The following is a 16693-nucleotide window of genomic DNA, read 5'->3' as shown; positions in this document are numbered from 1 at the left end:
GACTAGCAGTTAATGGTTTGGGATTTCTTTTTAAGAAACGCTGCTTTTGCATATATTCAACAACAAATATTTAGTGTCTTTAACTTAACAGCTTTGTGACTGTTCTCCAGTTACTCAGCACGAAGTCACTGCCCAAGTGCATGTGAGTAAAGAATCCTCACTTATCTCCACCATCTTTTTCCCTCTACATCATTTTAATCTCGAGGATAATAAAAGTATTTATGTAGATGCTTATCATAAAGTATAGGCTCCAGATCTTTTCATCAGCTGTGAAGCCTAATCACATCCCAAATAGTCCTTGGGCCTTTCAATTTACAGTTTCTCTTCCTTCCTAAACACAATCAATATACAGATCTTCCTTACCAGCCCAGGCACCAGCAACACATAAATTTGAGAACTTTTGAGAACGTTTATTTCTAATCCATCAGTTTAATACATTGGGTACACTCATTTATCCCATAGAAAGTACTCATATAAAGCCATAGAGGCCTTCAAAACATCCTTGCATGGAAGACTCAGAGAATTCTTGTTTCTCTTTAACGCTACTCCGTTAATTTTAGATCCAGTACCAAAGGTGACTCCAAAATCATTAACATAAGATATAACCAAGGAAACGGGGAGATATCATAGCCTTCCTGTGACCACAGGCTTATGACTAGACCTCCAGGAACATCAGGCCTGAAGGGGCAGCCTGCACAGCCCATACTGCAAAGACAATGAAAATGACTCATTCCTATAGCTAGATTCAAAGGAATCAGCTTTGAACTTGCGGTATCCTGCTCTAATGTACCTGGCTTTCACTTTCCCTCTCAAAGACATGGCCTCTGCCTCTCAGGTTAACTGTACTTCCTTTGGCGATGGTCATTTGTTCTAAGCCACAAAATCCAGAAACAGCCACTCCCACTCCCGTGACACACAAGTCAAGGAAAATCTAAACCAAATGATGTCTCCAGCCTCATGCACATGAGTGCAGAGAGAGCGTAAGTAACTTCTAGGTTCCCAGGAGAACAGATCTAACATGCTTTTCTTCAGGTCTTGAAAAAGCACTTGCCCTGGTAGGAGTTAGACGAGGTTCCTCTGAATTCAAAATCAGTTCCTGCTGAAAAGCCAAAAAGACTTCAGGCAAGAAGAACCACTCAACACAGGGACAGCAGGGCCTGAAGTACCGGTTTAAGAAAAGATTCCCAGGTAATTTTATCCCAGGTCTAACAGTAATGATGCACCTAACACCTTTAAATATTATCCTACTCTATAGATAGAGAAATTGATAGTATCCGCTCATCTTGGAAAACAATACGGTAGTTAAATGGTTAACTTATTTTTGAAAATTGCTGTGCTAAGATCCACCAGATCATACAAAATATCTTTGGAGATTGGGAGGCGCAGTCATCCCAAGATACTTATCCCAAGACATCCTGCTTATCTGGACTATATCCCTTGAAAACTTTTTTAATTCTGGCAGTGACCCATAAACACCAAGAAGCAGCAGCTGTGCTCCCCTTCTGCAAAAGGATGTTGACCTCTAGATCACATTTTCTTAATGTAAACCAAGTCTATTAATACTGCAGTAAATCAGCTTAGTAAACTCTCCGCCAAAAGTCCTCAGGCTGGCCCCAGTGCTGTGATGTGACACTGAGGCAAGGAGGCTTCTTAACTTAGAGGCGTCAAGGAAAAATTACTGTGCCAAGGGCACTTTAATCCTAAAAGAACCAACGGCCAGAGGCACAAAAGGCACCCTCCTTCGACAACAGCAGCGACACTGCAGCAGCCGATGAACAATTACAAAGCTGCAGCCAGAGAGCTTACTGCCAGTGCCAAGATGGGAGGAACAATGCTCAGTAATGGAGATCTAGAACATAAATGGTTTTTGCAGAAGTGACACAACACTGACAATAGACCCACTGTCATATGATTTCGAACAGCTGTATTAGAGAAAAAATTGTACGTGTGAGTGCGGGAGGGGATTTCACCTTACAAAACCCACATCTTCAGAAACTAAGACAATAAAAAATTTCACATTATGATCCGTAACAAGAAAAGAAATTATAGCTGTTCACTTACAGCACATTTTAACCATAAGAAGTCACGTTATCCATTAGAATGGACCGAGACTGTACTGAAGAAAGAGATACAGGGCAAATAAAAAAGAGTGCTATTAAAAATAGATACCTTGAGTTATGCCACTATTTTCCACTTGGGGTTCAATCACTTGAATCGTATCATCTTCAAGGTAGAAATATATTTTACAATGTCTGATTCTATATAGCTCTTGGATTTTGTCAGGCACTTCTTCCTCAAAATAGGCATCAAAAGACAATACCTATTAGAAACAATAAATAAGTATAAAGCAGCAAAATCTTCAATGCTTTTGCAAAATATGTCAATAAAATAAACTTGTATAGATTATAAGTAACTAACTGTATGGATTTCAGGAGGTAGATTTATTTCTCAGAAATGTAAGAATAGAAATCCACATTAAATCACATAAATTTAAAATTCTTTGCTTGGCATTTTTATTATCACAACATATAAGCAGAGATGGAACTCTAAAGTAAAGAAATAAATCAAATATAAAACTACCAGCAGGCTGCTTGGAAAATCTTCTGAACAAAGCACTTTTGATAGCACAATGAGCTACCTAGGTCCTGAAGCAAATTTTAGACTTCTATTCAATGAATTGCTGGAAAATAAAGGGCATTATGACATTAATGGCTTTACCATTGAGGTAAGCGGAAAGGAGAGTCCTTTTTAAGGAGATCCTGCAAGTTGTCTAAGGAATGATACTGAAAACTATCAGAAATTATGTTTTTCTGGAGTCATTTAGAGCTCTGCAATATTGGCATTTCAAAACTTACCTGGTTCTGCAATTCAGCGAGTGAGGAAATCTCAGAGAGTGTACCAGCTGGTCTTCATGGTCTCTTGCAATAGCAGTAATGCAAGGGAAAAAACCTTCACAGGGAGGTGCTCAGTGGTTTACTGCAGTGGCCTTTATGTCTGGAGATCCCAACTCAAGCTCAGCAAACCATTACACAAGTTTTGCACTTCCTGGTATCATTTATGGTATTTAATCACTAAGACCAATTTTAAGGGAATGTACAAGAAGTATCTACTTAGAGTAGTGCATTACCTGCCAGGATGCTTGATGTGGTATGTGCAAAGAGGCAATAATTAAAACAAAGTTTCCATCTTGCCACCCCAACACATTTGGGTCAAATCAGTGCTAATCCACACTTCCTTTCTTTGCAATGATTCTATTTAATATATTCAATTACCTTTATTCTTGATTCATTAGACAAACTGAAGCACTGGGAAAGACAACTTAGCTGTTCCCTATGTTTAAATGAGCATCTGGCAGACCATGGCCTGAAAATGCTTGAAATCTAGTGAGCTAGCCAAGATCCCAATATGGCACAGAACAGACTGATTCTAGTCTGTATTCCTTTAGCGCATGCCTTTGAGGACCTCAAAGTACTTCTGTGAATACTAACAACAGCGATTTTAAAACATCTTTGTAGACAAACACAATCTCTTTTTCTACATCTGGGGAGAAAGAGAGAGCAGCTTGCTCAGGAGTACACAAGAACAGCCACCTGTGTCCTAGTCAGACATCTCAATAGGCCGCTCTCCCTTCTCTAGGCAAGGTAAGAGCAAGATGAGGAAATCTCTGGTTCTAGAAACTATTTCAAAGGCTAAGATCCCACTGATTTTCAGCATGCATCAAACAATATGACAGACGCGTTTTTGGCATCAACTCTCCTGCACTGTTACCCATCACCATTAGAGAAATAAAATTTAAATTATAATCAAATGATATAACTGTTACCTGTTAAACCTGAGGGCATTAAATCTTCACACTAAAGAATCTAGACACTATCAGTTACGGTTTGTTTAAGTAGCACAACATGCAAGTTTCCAAACAGCCTACAGATGAAATAGTTGAAAATAAATAAAAAATTCATTCTGGCCACATGTAATTTTTAACTGTGGATTTCACTGTTTCCTGTATCAAACACAAAAACATTGAATAAAACATCTGACATACAACAGAGCCAAACACAAACAACTCTATCGTCCTCTAACATCTCTCCTTCCTTCCAATTGTCTAAACATTGGTGTATAGTGCCATTTTTGGTGACTAAGGTGTCCTTCTTGGCCTCCAGCTACTGTTCTGGAAGGACTTAAAAGGTACTATGGTGGAACGACTATACCCTAGTCTGAACATCCTGGGGTTCAGCTGACAAGGAGCTGACTTCCATTCCTTGCCCAGCTGCTGCTAAGCCATGCAACCACTGGAAATTTCCTTAGATGCTGTATCCTCTTCTCTCTATTCTGCTAGTCCCACTAGACTATAGTGGTTTGACAAACATATTGTTCAAGTGCCCTATTTGATTACTAATTGTTCTTAATTTTGTCAATGATCTTTTCTGAGAACGGTTGTCTTGTGAGACACCAGCCAGGCGAAACAGTCTGTTTCCATAGATCTCCAAACACAATCAGGTCCTAAATACACTGTATTTATTTCTTTCACCGTGTGTACATCTATGTTCTCGTTTCCTCCATTTGAGGAGTTTGTGCATGTTCTTTTGCATTTAAACTTTATTCTCTTTATACAACATGCTGGTGTATGAAACAATATGCAGCAGCCAACTGCAATTTTGCAGATCAAAACAGATGACTTACGAAGGTAAGGAGAGGTAGAAACAAAAAAAAGGATGACTTACTTTTCATTTTAAAGCAAATTTAATTTTTAAAATACTTGAAATGTAACACTTCCTAATTCATGCCTCATCTGTAATACATTGCTGTGTACCAAGTCTCCACCCCACTCTTAAAAAAAATAGATGTTACATATGAAGAACAAAAGTAACAAATATTGAATAAACTCTAAGGCATTTTGTAAAGTTGGCACAAGGTTTCCCTGGCACCTGGGGCAGTCAAATTATAAACATCTTTTCAAGCCCAGGAGGCCTTGTGTGTGTACTTAATCGTAGAAGAAATTAAATTTACACCTGCTTCCTATTAGGCATATAAAATAGAAAAAACTATTTCTTAACCTACTTAATAATGTTTTATGCCTGACCTTCCTCCAACTACTATAGTACTGCTGAAAGTCAGAAACCAAAGAAAAATGGTAAGAGAGCAGACTAAATGTAAAAACACCTACTCAAACCATTTTTCATGTAGTCCATTTTGCCAAGTCACAAACTGCAGCGCTGGAGGACGTAGCTTGATTCTAGGCTCTTAACTGAGGAAGCTAAACCAGTTGGGTAGGACCCTTTAACTGTCTGCAATTAATACAAACACATAAGCCCTCCAGAGGCCAATTCCGAGCCTGTAAACTCCTGCCCTGTACTGCCCTGTGGAGGAAAGCACTGATTACAGAAGGAATGTCGAAAAGCGTGCTAGTTCATCTCACCAGCCATGTTCAGTGCAAAGTGTCCACTGCATCCTACCCAGCCCCTTTATTTCATAAACTTAGGTCCAAGTCCTGCTAACACTTATCTTATTGCAGCCTTCCAGTACTTAAAGGGGGCCTACAGGAAAGCTGGAGAGGGACTTTTTACAAGGGCGTGTAGCGACAGGACAAGGGGCAATGGCTTTAAACTGAAAGAGGTCAGATTTAGATTGGATATAAGAAAAAAACTTTTCACTCTGAGGGTGGTGAGGCACTGGCACAGGTTGTCCAGAGAAGTTGTAGATGCTCCATCCCTAGAAGTGTTCAAGGCCAGGTTGGATGAGGCTTTGAGCAACCTGGTGTAGTGGAAGGTTTCCCTGCCCATGGCAGGGGGGTTGGAACTAGATGATCTTTGAGGTCCCCTCCAACCCTAACCATTCTATGATTCTATGATTCAGCACGTTAGACCAATTCACACTTGAGCACATTGCTGAAAACTATGTAAGCAATACTAAGGGCTTCTGAGGTAATGCTAATCAAAGTCACATGTATCTTTCCAAGCCTTACATTTTCTTGTAGTACTTCTGGTCTGCCATAGAGACGAATGTGTAATTGTACTGCAATTACCTGCATGGTTTTTCTTTTAAAGCAAAAATTATGAGATTAGCCATTCTTCCCAATATTTAAATACCGTAATCATTTAGTCATGCAACACTTCCGTGATCTACTGAGTGATTTCTTCTTCTGGATTATTTTTCTTCTCTGATTGTAGGCTTTTTGCTTTAGAAATAAAACATTGCTAAGTAGAATTTAATGTAAATTTAAACATGGAAAGTAATGACAGTGTGCTACAAAATTCATATCATCACAGATTACAGTTATTTAATAATTCTCCAACTTTAAAGGTGTTGCTACATTCTTACAAAATAAAAAATATTAATTTTAAATTCCTGTGTCGATAAAGGACGCAATCTACCTATATTACACATGAACAGATCACACAAAAGTCAACAGGACTTTGAGCAAGCAAACATGACAGCATAAGTGAATTCCAAGCCTATAGCACTCCACTGTGGTTAATGGTTCCTGAATGCCCACACACATTTTCTCCTGGACTGGGGCCAACCTCACACTCATTTTTACCAGGCTGCCAAATAATTCCTTTACTGTCATCATTTTCACCAAAAAAAAAAAAAAAATATCAACCACTTATGTAATTTTATTATATCCTGTAGGAGATGTATGCCAATACATAAATATTTATAAATATTTTTACATGTTGTTGCATAACATATGTTTATATTAATTGTCCGTATACCAAAATGATGGAAAAAGATGTTACCACTCTTTTTGTCTATCTAGAAGCTTTTTTTGCATGCACAAAACAATCTTCTGAAGTATTTGATGAACTGAATTTCACCTTTGTCTTTGCCATATTGTAGGTATTCATAAAAAACATACAGATACAGATTTCTACGTACCTGCTTGTCAAATGCTAACCAAGCAGGAGCATCACTTCCCACCTCTTCAGGAAACACACTGTATTTAGGTTTCAGCTTCTGACCAGGTAAGGGTTCGCCTCCTATTCCAGGTTTATCTTCTCCAACCAGCATAGCAACATTATTGCAGTAACCCCAGTGCTGCGACTTGTGGAACTTTTCTTTCCCTATCTGTCAAAAGTTTGGAAGAAAAGAAGAAAAAAAAACATCTGTGTGTTTGTTTTTAAATCCATAAGAGTTAACTATCCAGGCAAGGAGGATTAATCATATAAAAGTTTTTCTATAATTACTTTCAATACAGAGTCTAAAAACCTCTATCAACTGGAATGCTGCAAGTGAAATGACGTATTTCAGTGGTAAATTTGCCAGCCTTAGAGTCAAAAAATGGAAAAATATTCCAGTAATTTACCCAGGCTGAGAGACAGGATGATACCAGCCATTTTCCCATCCTTCCTTCCCTGCACCAAGGATTAGAGCATGTGCTAGAAAGAAGCAAGTCACCCACAAGAACTGTTGCAAAAGGTAGAGGGGAAAAGCCCTTTCTATAGATCTCAGAGGACAAATGGAAACGGTTCAGGAGCACCTAGAGAACAGCCTGCTCTCATTACTTATGTAAAACATCTTATTTACACTTGCATCCCCGAGTGTGAAATAAATAGCTCTGTACTAGTGAATACACTTGAATTTTGGGAGGCTGGATCTGAATCAAAAGACAGAATATTTATTCCATCTGGGCTTATTCCAAAAGAAGGTCTCTGTAGTGATTTCTTTATATTATTACTATTTTTTCAGCCAATTAAGGATAGAGTGCTTAAAAAAATAAGCACAACCAACTGCAAAGAAACCCATCTTGCCTACTCGCCTTTCTTGGCTGGGGCTGGAGCCCGTCTTGAAGTGACGCAGAAAAGACTCTGGCCTCACAGGAATACCAGTCCTGTCTGTGGGAATGCTCCCCCTAACGAGCTGCCTGCTTTGCCGGCCAGTTCCCTTGAACAGAGGCAGCCAGTGTGTGCTGTGCTCGAGCAGCAATCCCTTAACAACTCCACACATCAGTCTCACACGAGAGGACAGGGAAATAGGAAAAGCCAACAGAAAGCTCCACTAACCCCTCCTCCTGTGAGCAGCAGTTCTGACTCGTTAGCTCCTCTTGCTCTGCTATTCCTCCCTTCCTTGCCCTCTCAAATCCTCAAAGCCATTTGTCTGGGAAGGCGGAGAAGGGCCACTGAGTAATGGCACCCCCGGGCACCTAGTAAAGGGAGACGGAGACTACTGCAGCTGTGCCATCCTTCAGCCTGGGACTGGGTGACTGTGAGGAAAGATGAGACTGGAGGAGGAGGAACTGATGTTATGGGTCAGCATAGAGAAGGCCATGGGTAGGGAAAAAGGCTGGACAGTAAAATTTTAATAGCAGTACCAGAGCAGGTATGCTGGCAAAGTAGCAGAGGGCCAAAACTGTATCTCATTTGGAAGACTGAGCAAACTAATTATCATATATATATATGGACCAGTACTTCCCAAAAAGGTGTAGACAACTCTAAGTTACCATCAGGAATCAAAAAACAGCCAAGAAAAACAACAAAGAAAAGGAACAGATCATTGTTTTTCATCATGGTAACATTCAAGTGCTCTAAGATAACACACACTCAGCACAGCAGTTCCAGGAACAAGTGCAAGCAACAAAGCAGCAAAACCTGGAAGTAACCGAGTAGTTATTTCATTCTGCCCATATGAAAGAGCAAGGAATTTGAAAGGCAGCTACCCAGCCTCCTGGCTCGCAACATTCAACGTGCGTACAGACAAACTACTGTGCACTGAAGGTTACAATCTGAACTGCTCATCTGCCTTGCAGTTCTCTAAATTCAATGACACAGGATGGAGAGCTGTCCTTGACATGAACAACTCAATCACTACCTTAGCTTAACCCCTGTTTAAAATCCTTTTACATACCACTTGTGTCCTTTTGCAAGGACAGTGGCATGGAAAATAATAAATGACTTACTATTTTTACAAATTATTATTTTTAATGCTATAATAATCAATGGCCATGCCTTGCTTAAATTAACAAAAGCTGGGCTAGCCAGCACCCTTTGAAAAAGTCACCGCAAAATGAGATGAGGTTCACATACTGGGGACAGTAACGATCAGCAGTATCGAAGGACTTCCCCACAGAAGACATTTAAAAGGTAAGCAGTGTTTTGAAAAGACGTGAATAAAAGGGCACATGGCAAGTATCACAGTTGAAAGAATAATACAAAGGAAAATAAGTACTCCTGAACCATGTGCTTATAGCTCACAAACAAGGGTTACTGAGTAAAAGAGAAAATCGATAAAAGGAAATAATTTGTTTGTGTCGCGACCAGTTAGCCCACAGGCCCCCTGCCACACAGCATTGCTCAAGCCAGGAATTTAACAAGATTACAAAAAGAGCTGCATATTTGCAGCAATAATGCCCAAAATAAAGTATTTCATATTAACGCTTTTTTTTGAGCCGTGATATAAAATTTCATGCTCCAGTGTGCAGTGTAAGGACTGACGTTTAGGTATTAGGAGCAGATCTTCATGTGGTCATCCCACCCTTCCCTGAAGAAGTGAACACAGGTGATCTCCTGGGACAGGACTTTGGAACAGACAGACACTGACAGGGTCTGGCACCTACTTTGTAATACATCTGCACTTGGAACAGTTGTCTCCCTCTCCTCTGGGGGCTACTGAGCTGCCCTTTCTTCTTCTATTTCTTTTTTAATATTTTTTTTTCCTTGGTAAGCTGATAAAGAGGTGGGGAGAAGACAGAATAGGAGGGAGCTTTCTGCGTTTATTGGTTCAAATGTGGAATAACTACAGCCAAACTGAGTTTTAAAAGGGAAATTTCTAGGCAGAACCACCTGATTTATACTGAAGGTGCTAAAGAACAGATCCACTTTTTGGCAAAGCAAGTATTTAATTATTTTCTCCCTTTTACCAAAGCATGAGTTAGGGAGAAAGGCATAGTTTTCAAAGCACAGGGAGGGTAGCAGTTTCCTTGAGCAAAGGAAAGCTTTTCATGTTCTCAAAGCTTCTTCTGGAAGCATTTGCTGTTCATCTGTTTCTGGGTTTCAGCAAGCTACAGTGGTAAAGTGTTCATCAAAGTAATCCATGTTTGCTCCTCCCAGACATTTTCCAGAATTTAGAGATGAAATCACAACATTGTTCACAACTTCATAGGAAAAATACATAGTTGAACATTGCAATTCTGTTAAGAATCTTTTGTGGCATTCTTGTAACTTTTTACAGTTCGACAGAAAGAGTATTTTAGATTCCTAATCACAGAATTACCTATAAGACCCTTCTCCATGAAAACCACCTAAATCCATATGCAAAATAATATCCTCTAAAGGTCTGTACAGTTATTTCTTAAAAAAAAAAAAAAGAAAAAAAAACCCAAAGAAACAAAAAAAAAAAAGAAAGTTTAAGAAAAAGAGTCATTATAATTGAAGATCACGAAAGAGAAAAATGGCATTTGGGAAAGTTCAGCTAATGAACTCAGACCACATCCAGCCTTAAAATAGTGGCAGAACATCATGTTACCTCTACAGCAATATTAAATGACTTCTAAAAGAAATCTGTGAGAGTGCAGGGAAAGAGCTTTACTGTGTCTGCTGTGCTAATGCAGCTAAACTGGGCAGGCTGTAGATCTGCTGAACAAAGCTGGCCATTTTCTGTGTGGTGAGCCTGAAATAAATGTTGAGGATACATTCAATAGTGACTAATGCAAAGGTCAGGATTCTCTGACTGCAGCTATTGGCTTTGTAAACTCAGCCGCTGCAGTCCTTGGGGACACTGCCTCGTGCTCTCTCCATCTCGCCCTTTAATACCCTGGTATAGAGTCACAGCAAACTCATCAGGGAGATGCATGTTTCAGCTGAACCAAACACAACTGGAAACCTCTCACCACAGCGGCTGGAGTGATGAGGGAGGCCTGTGACACACACTGTTCTCAGGAGCTATGTGTTTTTAATCAAGTCCCGCAGAGTTACAGCAGAAGCCACTGGTAGTAGTCTAGTTCTCTTCCCTGTATCCATTTCTAATTCCCACCTTGAGAACAGCAGCTTCACTGTGGAGATCCTGCTCAAATTCTGTATCAGGATGAACTGTGGAGTTTCTGAACTATGCTAGCAATAGAAATAAATGCAAATGCTGCGCACTGTGCCAGTCTAATTCATGTGACCTCCTGCCCTGTGGAAAGCGCAGGTCACCATCAGACAGAGGTGAGACAAACAGGAGAAGTTCCTGCAATACTTCTAAGTAGCATCTCTCACAATGTCAGCACTCACTTCTTAGTGAAAAGCCATAATTCAGCCACTGGTTTCCGAATCTTGAATCATCCCTGGCTTCCTGCAGAGGTTTCAGTATATTCAGAAGTTAAGTGATACTGTAAAAGGAGGATTACGTTAAGACATTATTCCCAGCAACTGTGGTGCCCCTCTAACACATCCTAGAACAAGGTGCATCAACAGTAACAGCCTGGATCAGTACAGGAAAGACCTGTTGGAGCGGGTCCAGAGGAGGGCCACAAAAATGATGCGAGGGCTGGAGCACCTCTCCTATGAGGAAAGGCTGAGACAGTTGGGTTGTTTAGCCTGGAGAAGAGAAGGTTTCAGGGAGACCCTCTAGCAGCCTTCCAGTACTTAAAAGGGGCTTAAATGAAAGACAGGGACAGACTTTTTAGTAGGGCTTGTTCCAATAGGACAAGGAGTAATGGATTTAAACTAGAAGAGGATACATTCAGACTAGATATAAGGAAGAAAGTTTTTACAGTAAGGGGTGAAACACTGGAACAGGTTGCCCAGAGAGGCGGTAGATGCCCCATTCCTGGAAACATTCAAGGTCAAGTTGGACAGGGCTCTGAGCAACCTATCTAGTTGAAGGTGTCCCTGCTCATTGCAGGGGAGTTGGACTACATGACCTTTAAAGACGTCTTCCAACTCAAACCATTCTATGATTCTATTAGCTTGTTCTTATTGCCTGAGCTGATATAGCCTGAGAGAAGCCAACAGATGGATATAAAGTAAAGGGTCCAAAACGTAACCCTGATGGGCAGCTACAGGGAGATTTGGGTTTGGGGGCTGTGAACAGAGAGAGATCTGGGGTAGTGGGGCTGAGGGGCAGGTGGTAGCGGAAGGTGTTTGGGAAAGAAAGCCAAGGCAAGGAGAAGGGAAGGCACAGCAGGTAGGCTTACTTACAAAGAAGGTGGCAAGCTCTCTGCCCAGAAAAACTAATGTCCCTTTTTGGCACCAATGATTACAGAGCAGCAGAAAATACTCCAGACAGGAAACACAGAGACAACTACAGCAGCACAGTTAAGGGCAATTCCAAGCTCCTGCGATAAACAAGATGGGGAATTTGTGCTGCGCCACTGAAGTGTGCAACAGAAACTGATATTCTCAAGGATGTATTTTCCCACTGAGATCTATAAACTCATTGTCCAATTCTCTCGAGAACTGCCATGCAGAATTGTCGCACCGAATTCTCTCACTGAGAGAGATTTCAAATTCTCATGGACGAAGCTGAAAATCTCGCTGTTGCACAATTTCAGTATCAGTTGGGCTCTGCAGACAGAAGCTACAGTATGTAGGTCTCCCCGCGGGTCCCCATTGGCTTCAGTGGCAGGAACGAAAGAAAAGAGGAATTCCCCTTTCCAAGGGTATGCAACAGGTAGTGAAATTTTCAAACAGGTAACCCATGAGTTACTGTTTGGGAAAATAAAGAAATTAATAAACTCTTGAATTCCACAGACAGTAGACAATGTGTGCCAGGCAGACAAGGGCACTGCTCTAAGGCTGCCAGGACAGAGGAGCACCAGCCTTGCTGCTGGCAGCAGCACTCCCAGCACAGACTCTGGCCTCCCCAGCCTCAGCGAAGGGACAAGGCCTGATTCTGCCCATCAGCCAGCCCCCTGAAGAGAGGGGCCTCGCAAGTGAGCAGGAGATGAGCTAATCTGTGCTCAAAACGCCAGCCTGGTCTATCGTTAGATCACCTGATCACCCACATGTGAACACGACAGGCATGGCGGATGAGCATCTTATCTTTGGATTTTTGTTCAAGGAACAGGAGTTTTAGAGGAAGTGAAGGGGGTTTATTTGATGGGTGGACTTACGTGTATGCAAACTATTGTAAATTAGATTTTTAAAAGATTTTAAAAAATAGGGGCTGTTCCTTTTACTCTCTTTGTAGAGATCAAATATTTTATGCTCCTGACGCCTTCTGCTAGCCATCATTCTTCCCTATCGCATCAAACCAAACATCAAACACGGCACTTGCTTGTGCTACGCCTGTCCCTTTCATCTCTGCTCTTCATTTAGCGCAAAGGAAACATGACCTTATGTTACTGTAGGAACCACCCTGCCTGTTTTAAAAGCACCCATCGCCTCCCTACGTTTCCCTCCAGCCTCATCAGCTGTGATGCCCGAGCAGCAAGATTTTTATCCCAGCTACACAGGACCGCAGCGGCAGCACCACTCCGGGGAACGCTGCTGAATCAGGCGCCGGTTGGTTACACTTAAGGGAAGGAAAAATACTGAAAACCAGCCAGCGGCTGCTGCCTTTCGCAGAGCCGGCGCCAGGGGCGGCTGCGAGCTGCCCGGCCTCGCTGCTTTTGCTACCGCCTGGAGATAAAGCCTTTCTGCTCCCGGCTGGAGAAGGAAGTGTTCCTGGTAGAGAGAGCTAGAAGTAATAAAAATTGCAACGGAGGGGTAATGCAAGGGCCAGTGGCTCTTAGATCCAGAGACCTAAGCGCTGTGAAAAGATTTCTTACTTCCCATTTGCCAGCGCAGTCCCTGCTGCCCTGAAGTTAGACTCCATGTCCCTAACTACCTCAAAGCTCTGATTTTCCAGACACAGCCCAGTTGCCTTATTACACATATCCAGGGTAGACAAAACGTATATGTACTCCTCTTGCACTGCCTTTCATGTTCCTATATATGAAGCCAGGGGAAGCATTAGGGGCAGAGAAAAGAGGATTGCAGTAGGAGCTCAAACAGTGATAAGAGTGGAATTAATACTCATAATGATAAACCAAGGGCTGACAGCAGCAGCAATCCCCTGCCCTCTGCTCATCCTTCTTCAGGGAGTGCTTTGCTACTGTTGTTTCTGTGCAAAAAGAGGCACTGATGGCAACGCTTTGAGTACTAACAGGTGAAAATACTTTCTCCCTTTTCAACTTATCTACAGCAGTGACACTTTTTCTCTCTCCTTTACATATGCACTTCTTGGCCTCACGTTTGTGGAACTATATGAAAATAAAGTTAAATCTGATAGCCAACAACTAAGCTCAGAAATGCTTTTTGAGAAGGACGAGTTATCAGTATCAGCAATTCAGGGCCCTAGCAAGAGTATAACCGTGGTTTTAAAACACTGTCTTGTGGCAATTGTGACTAGGTTTTTGCACCTTTAGTTCTCATAACACATATACACACTATAAGTATTTCAGCATGGGGTGTTCGACATTCTCTATATCTAACTCTTCCCAAGAATGTGAAACCAAATACTGTGCCTTTTCTCTGAAAAAGGATGCATCGTGTCTGTCACAAAGCCTCTTCACGGCTCCTGTGAAGCTCTGGAGACAACTCACTCCAAAACCAACAATCCCTATCAATTAAGTTAAATTGAAATTTGGAGAACAATGAAGTCCCGGATAACACTGAGCTGATTTATTCTGCTTTCACCCACCAGGTACCAATGGTACACACCTCTTTTAATGTTGCTGATGTGCCTACTCAGCAGCTACTTGAAGCGTTATATACACAACCAACTCTTTACAATACAAATATGAATTCAGCAAGAGAGACTTAAGTATTCACCACCACACATTTTTTTCCCCTTCTAAAACAATGGCACCCAGCCTGCTGTTTGTGGGAAAGAAGGTGCTTGAAAGATCCTCACTACTTGTAAGCTGGGCTCCTCCTGCAAGAGGTCCTTTGTTTGCACACACCTATGCAATGCTGACAAAGTGAGGCTGGGGAGTCCACATATTTCTACACAGTTTCATGTTCCCTGTACCAGCACCTGGGGAGATACGATTTACTCCACTTGTCTTGTGTTTTTTGGGGAGCTGCAAGAGGTTTTACACTGGACTACACTCATAGCTCATGAAGTAGACTCCCAGCTATGCTATCAGGGTGGACAAGTCTCACATTGAAGGGGTATTGATGCTCATGGTATCATTGGCATTAATAGATGTGTCTTGACACATCATTTGCAAATTGTCCCTGAAACACGTTATCACCTTCTACACTCTTCCTCATAGGGTGGACCAGACTCAGGAGCTAGTAAAGCACCCCAGCAGTCAGGCTGCGGAAACAAGAGCTCTAACAGCCACAATGTGTTCATAGTCCAAAACCGATAGATTCCCTTCCAGGTATTTTAGCATTATTAAGAAAGTCTACACTGTTTCATCTGCCTCCTGAAGGCACCAGCTATAGTGCCGTGCCCGAATTCTTCCTTACCTCCTGCACTATTTCACAGTACAGATTGTATTCAGCAAATTTCTAGCTATCCATGATGAACAAGTTTGAAGTAGTGATGGCAACCTTCTCTTTTGTTTGCTATTGTACCTCATGATAAAAATACCATCTTATATATTCAGACTGCCATCGGTATTTATTAGTACTGGCAACTCTGAAAAAGCACATTAGGATCCCTAGCATTCCCCCCCACCCCGACCCCCACAAAGACTTTTTGGGTTATTTGGAGGGTATTGGCCTCTTCCTGTTTTGCTTTGTTAGAGATGCACCAAGAGCTCAAACCGAACCACGGCAGCTGCCAGCTCCCTCAGTCCCGGCCTAGCTGTAAAGTATTCCCTCTCAAGGTAAAACTGGGGGAGGTTAGTACACCCCGCAGCATCTCGCTTTCCACCTGCCGGGTAAGGAAAGGGCGGGGAAAGGCCTCGCCGTGGCACCGGCGCTTGCTCGCCACCCCCGAGGCCGACTCCGCAGGGGGCACCTGGCGCCTGACCCCCTCCTGCCGGCCCCACCGACAGCCAAAGCGCACATTGTTCCGCCCTCGCCCCCCCTTGGGCCGGCGGAGCGCTGCCGGTGCCCGCCGTGTGGCGGCCGCGTCGCCCCGGCCTGGCCTGAGGGGGGCAGCCGGGCCAGCCGAGGCCGGCACCGCCCCCACAGCAGCCCCGGCACCGGGGCAGGGGAGGGGAAGAATCGGGGTGTCCCCTGCGCTCTCACTCACATGCCGGTCGCGGGAAGCCCCGGGCAGGAGGGGCAGAAGCGGCAGCGCCATGGCCGCCCCGGCCCGCCGGGACACCCGCGCCGCGCCGCTTGGGGCGTCGTTGCCTGGATACGGCCGGTGACGTCACGGGGGGCGGGGCGAAGGGCGGCGGGGGGCGGGGGCGGGATGGCGGCGGGCGCTGGTCCAGGCCTGGTTGTCGCCGCTCGCTGCGGCCCCGCCGCCGGTTCCCCCGGGGTTATCAGCCGCCCAGGCGGTACCGGAGGGAGGCGGGTCCCCGCCTTCGTTCTGAGGCGCCGCAGCCCTGCGGGGTGCGGGGAGTGTGGCGGCGCGGGCCCAGAACGGGGGGCGAGTCGGGCTTTGCGGCCTTTGGGACCGGTTAGAACTAAATACAAATACATTTATTTAATTTTTCGGAATTCATTGCCGTCTTTTTCACAAATCTCTCAAAATTTACCTCAGGCTGAAAGATTTCTGTAGTCTCTTTCCCTCCCTCCCACGTGCTGGGGTGCAGTAACCTCTAAACATAGTTCCCCTAAAAAATAACTGGAACCGGGGTTATGGATGGGCAAATCTGACCACATTTGCT

General features: G+C 43.1%; 1 protein-coding gene across 1 annotated transcript in view; it reads right to left on the bottom strand.

Annotated features, from left to right (window-relative positions):
* The window catches only part of EFHC2 (EF-hand domain containing 2), a 66720-nt gene extending 50562 nt beyond the window's left edge, over positions 1 to 16158 (bottom strand). Inside the window, exons 1-3 of the mRNA XM_086615409.1 lie at positions 16108 to 16158; positions 6877 to 7065; positions 2170 to 2320 (exon numbers count right to left, since the gene is read on the bottom strand). Coding sequence (XP_086471535.1) covers positions 2170 to 2320; positions 6877 to 7065; positions 16108 to 16158 — 391 coding nt within the window. The remainder of the gene's footprint in view (positions 1 to 2169; positions 2321 to 6876; positions 7066 to 16107) is intronic.
* Positions 16159 to 16693: the final 535 nt, after the last annotated feature.

This window comes from Tauraco erythrolophus, chromosome 1, assembly GCF_009769465.1.
Source record: "Tauraco erythrolophus isolate bTauEry1 chromosome 1, bTauEry1.pri, whole genome shotgun sequence".
In the NCBI taxonomy this organism is placed as follows: Eukaryota; Metazoa; Chordata; class Aves; order Musophagiformes; family Musophagidae; genus Tauraco; species Tauraco erythrolophus.
Note: the sequence above shows the minus strand (reverse complement) of the source record. Positions and strands in the feature narration are given on the sequence as shown.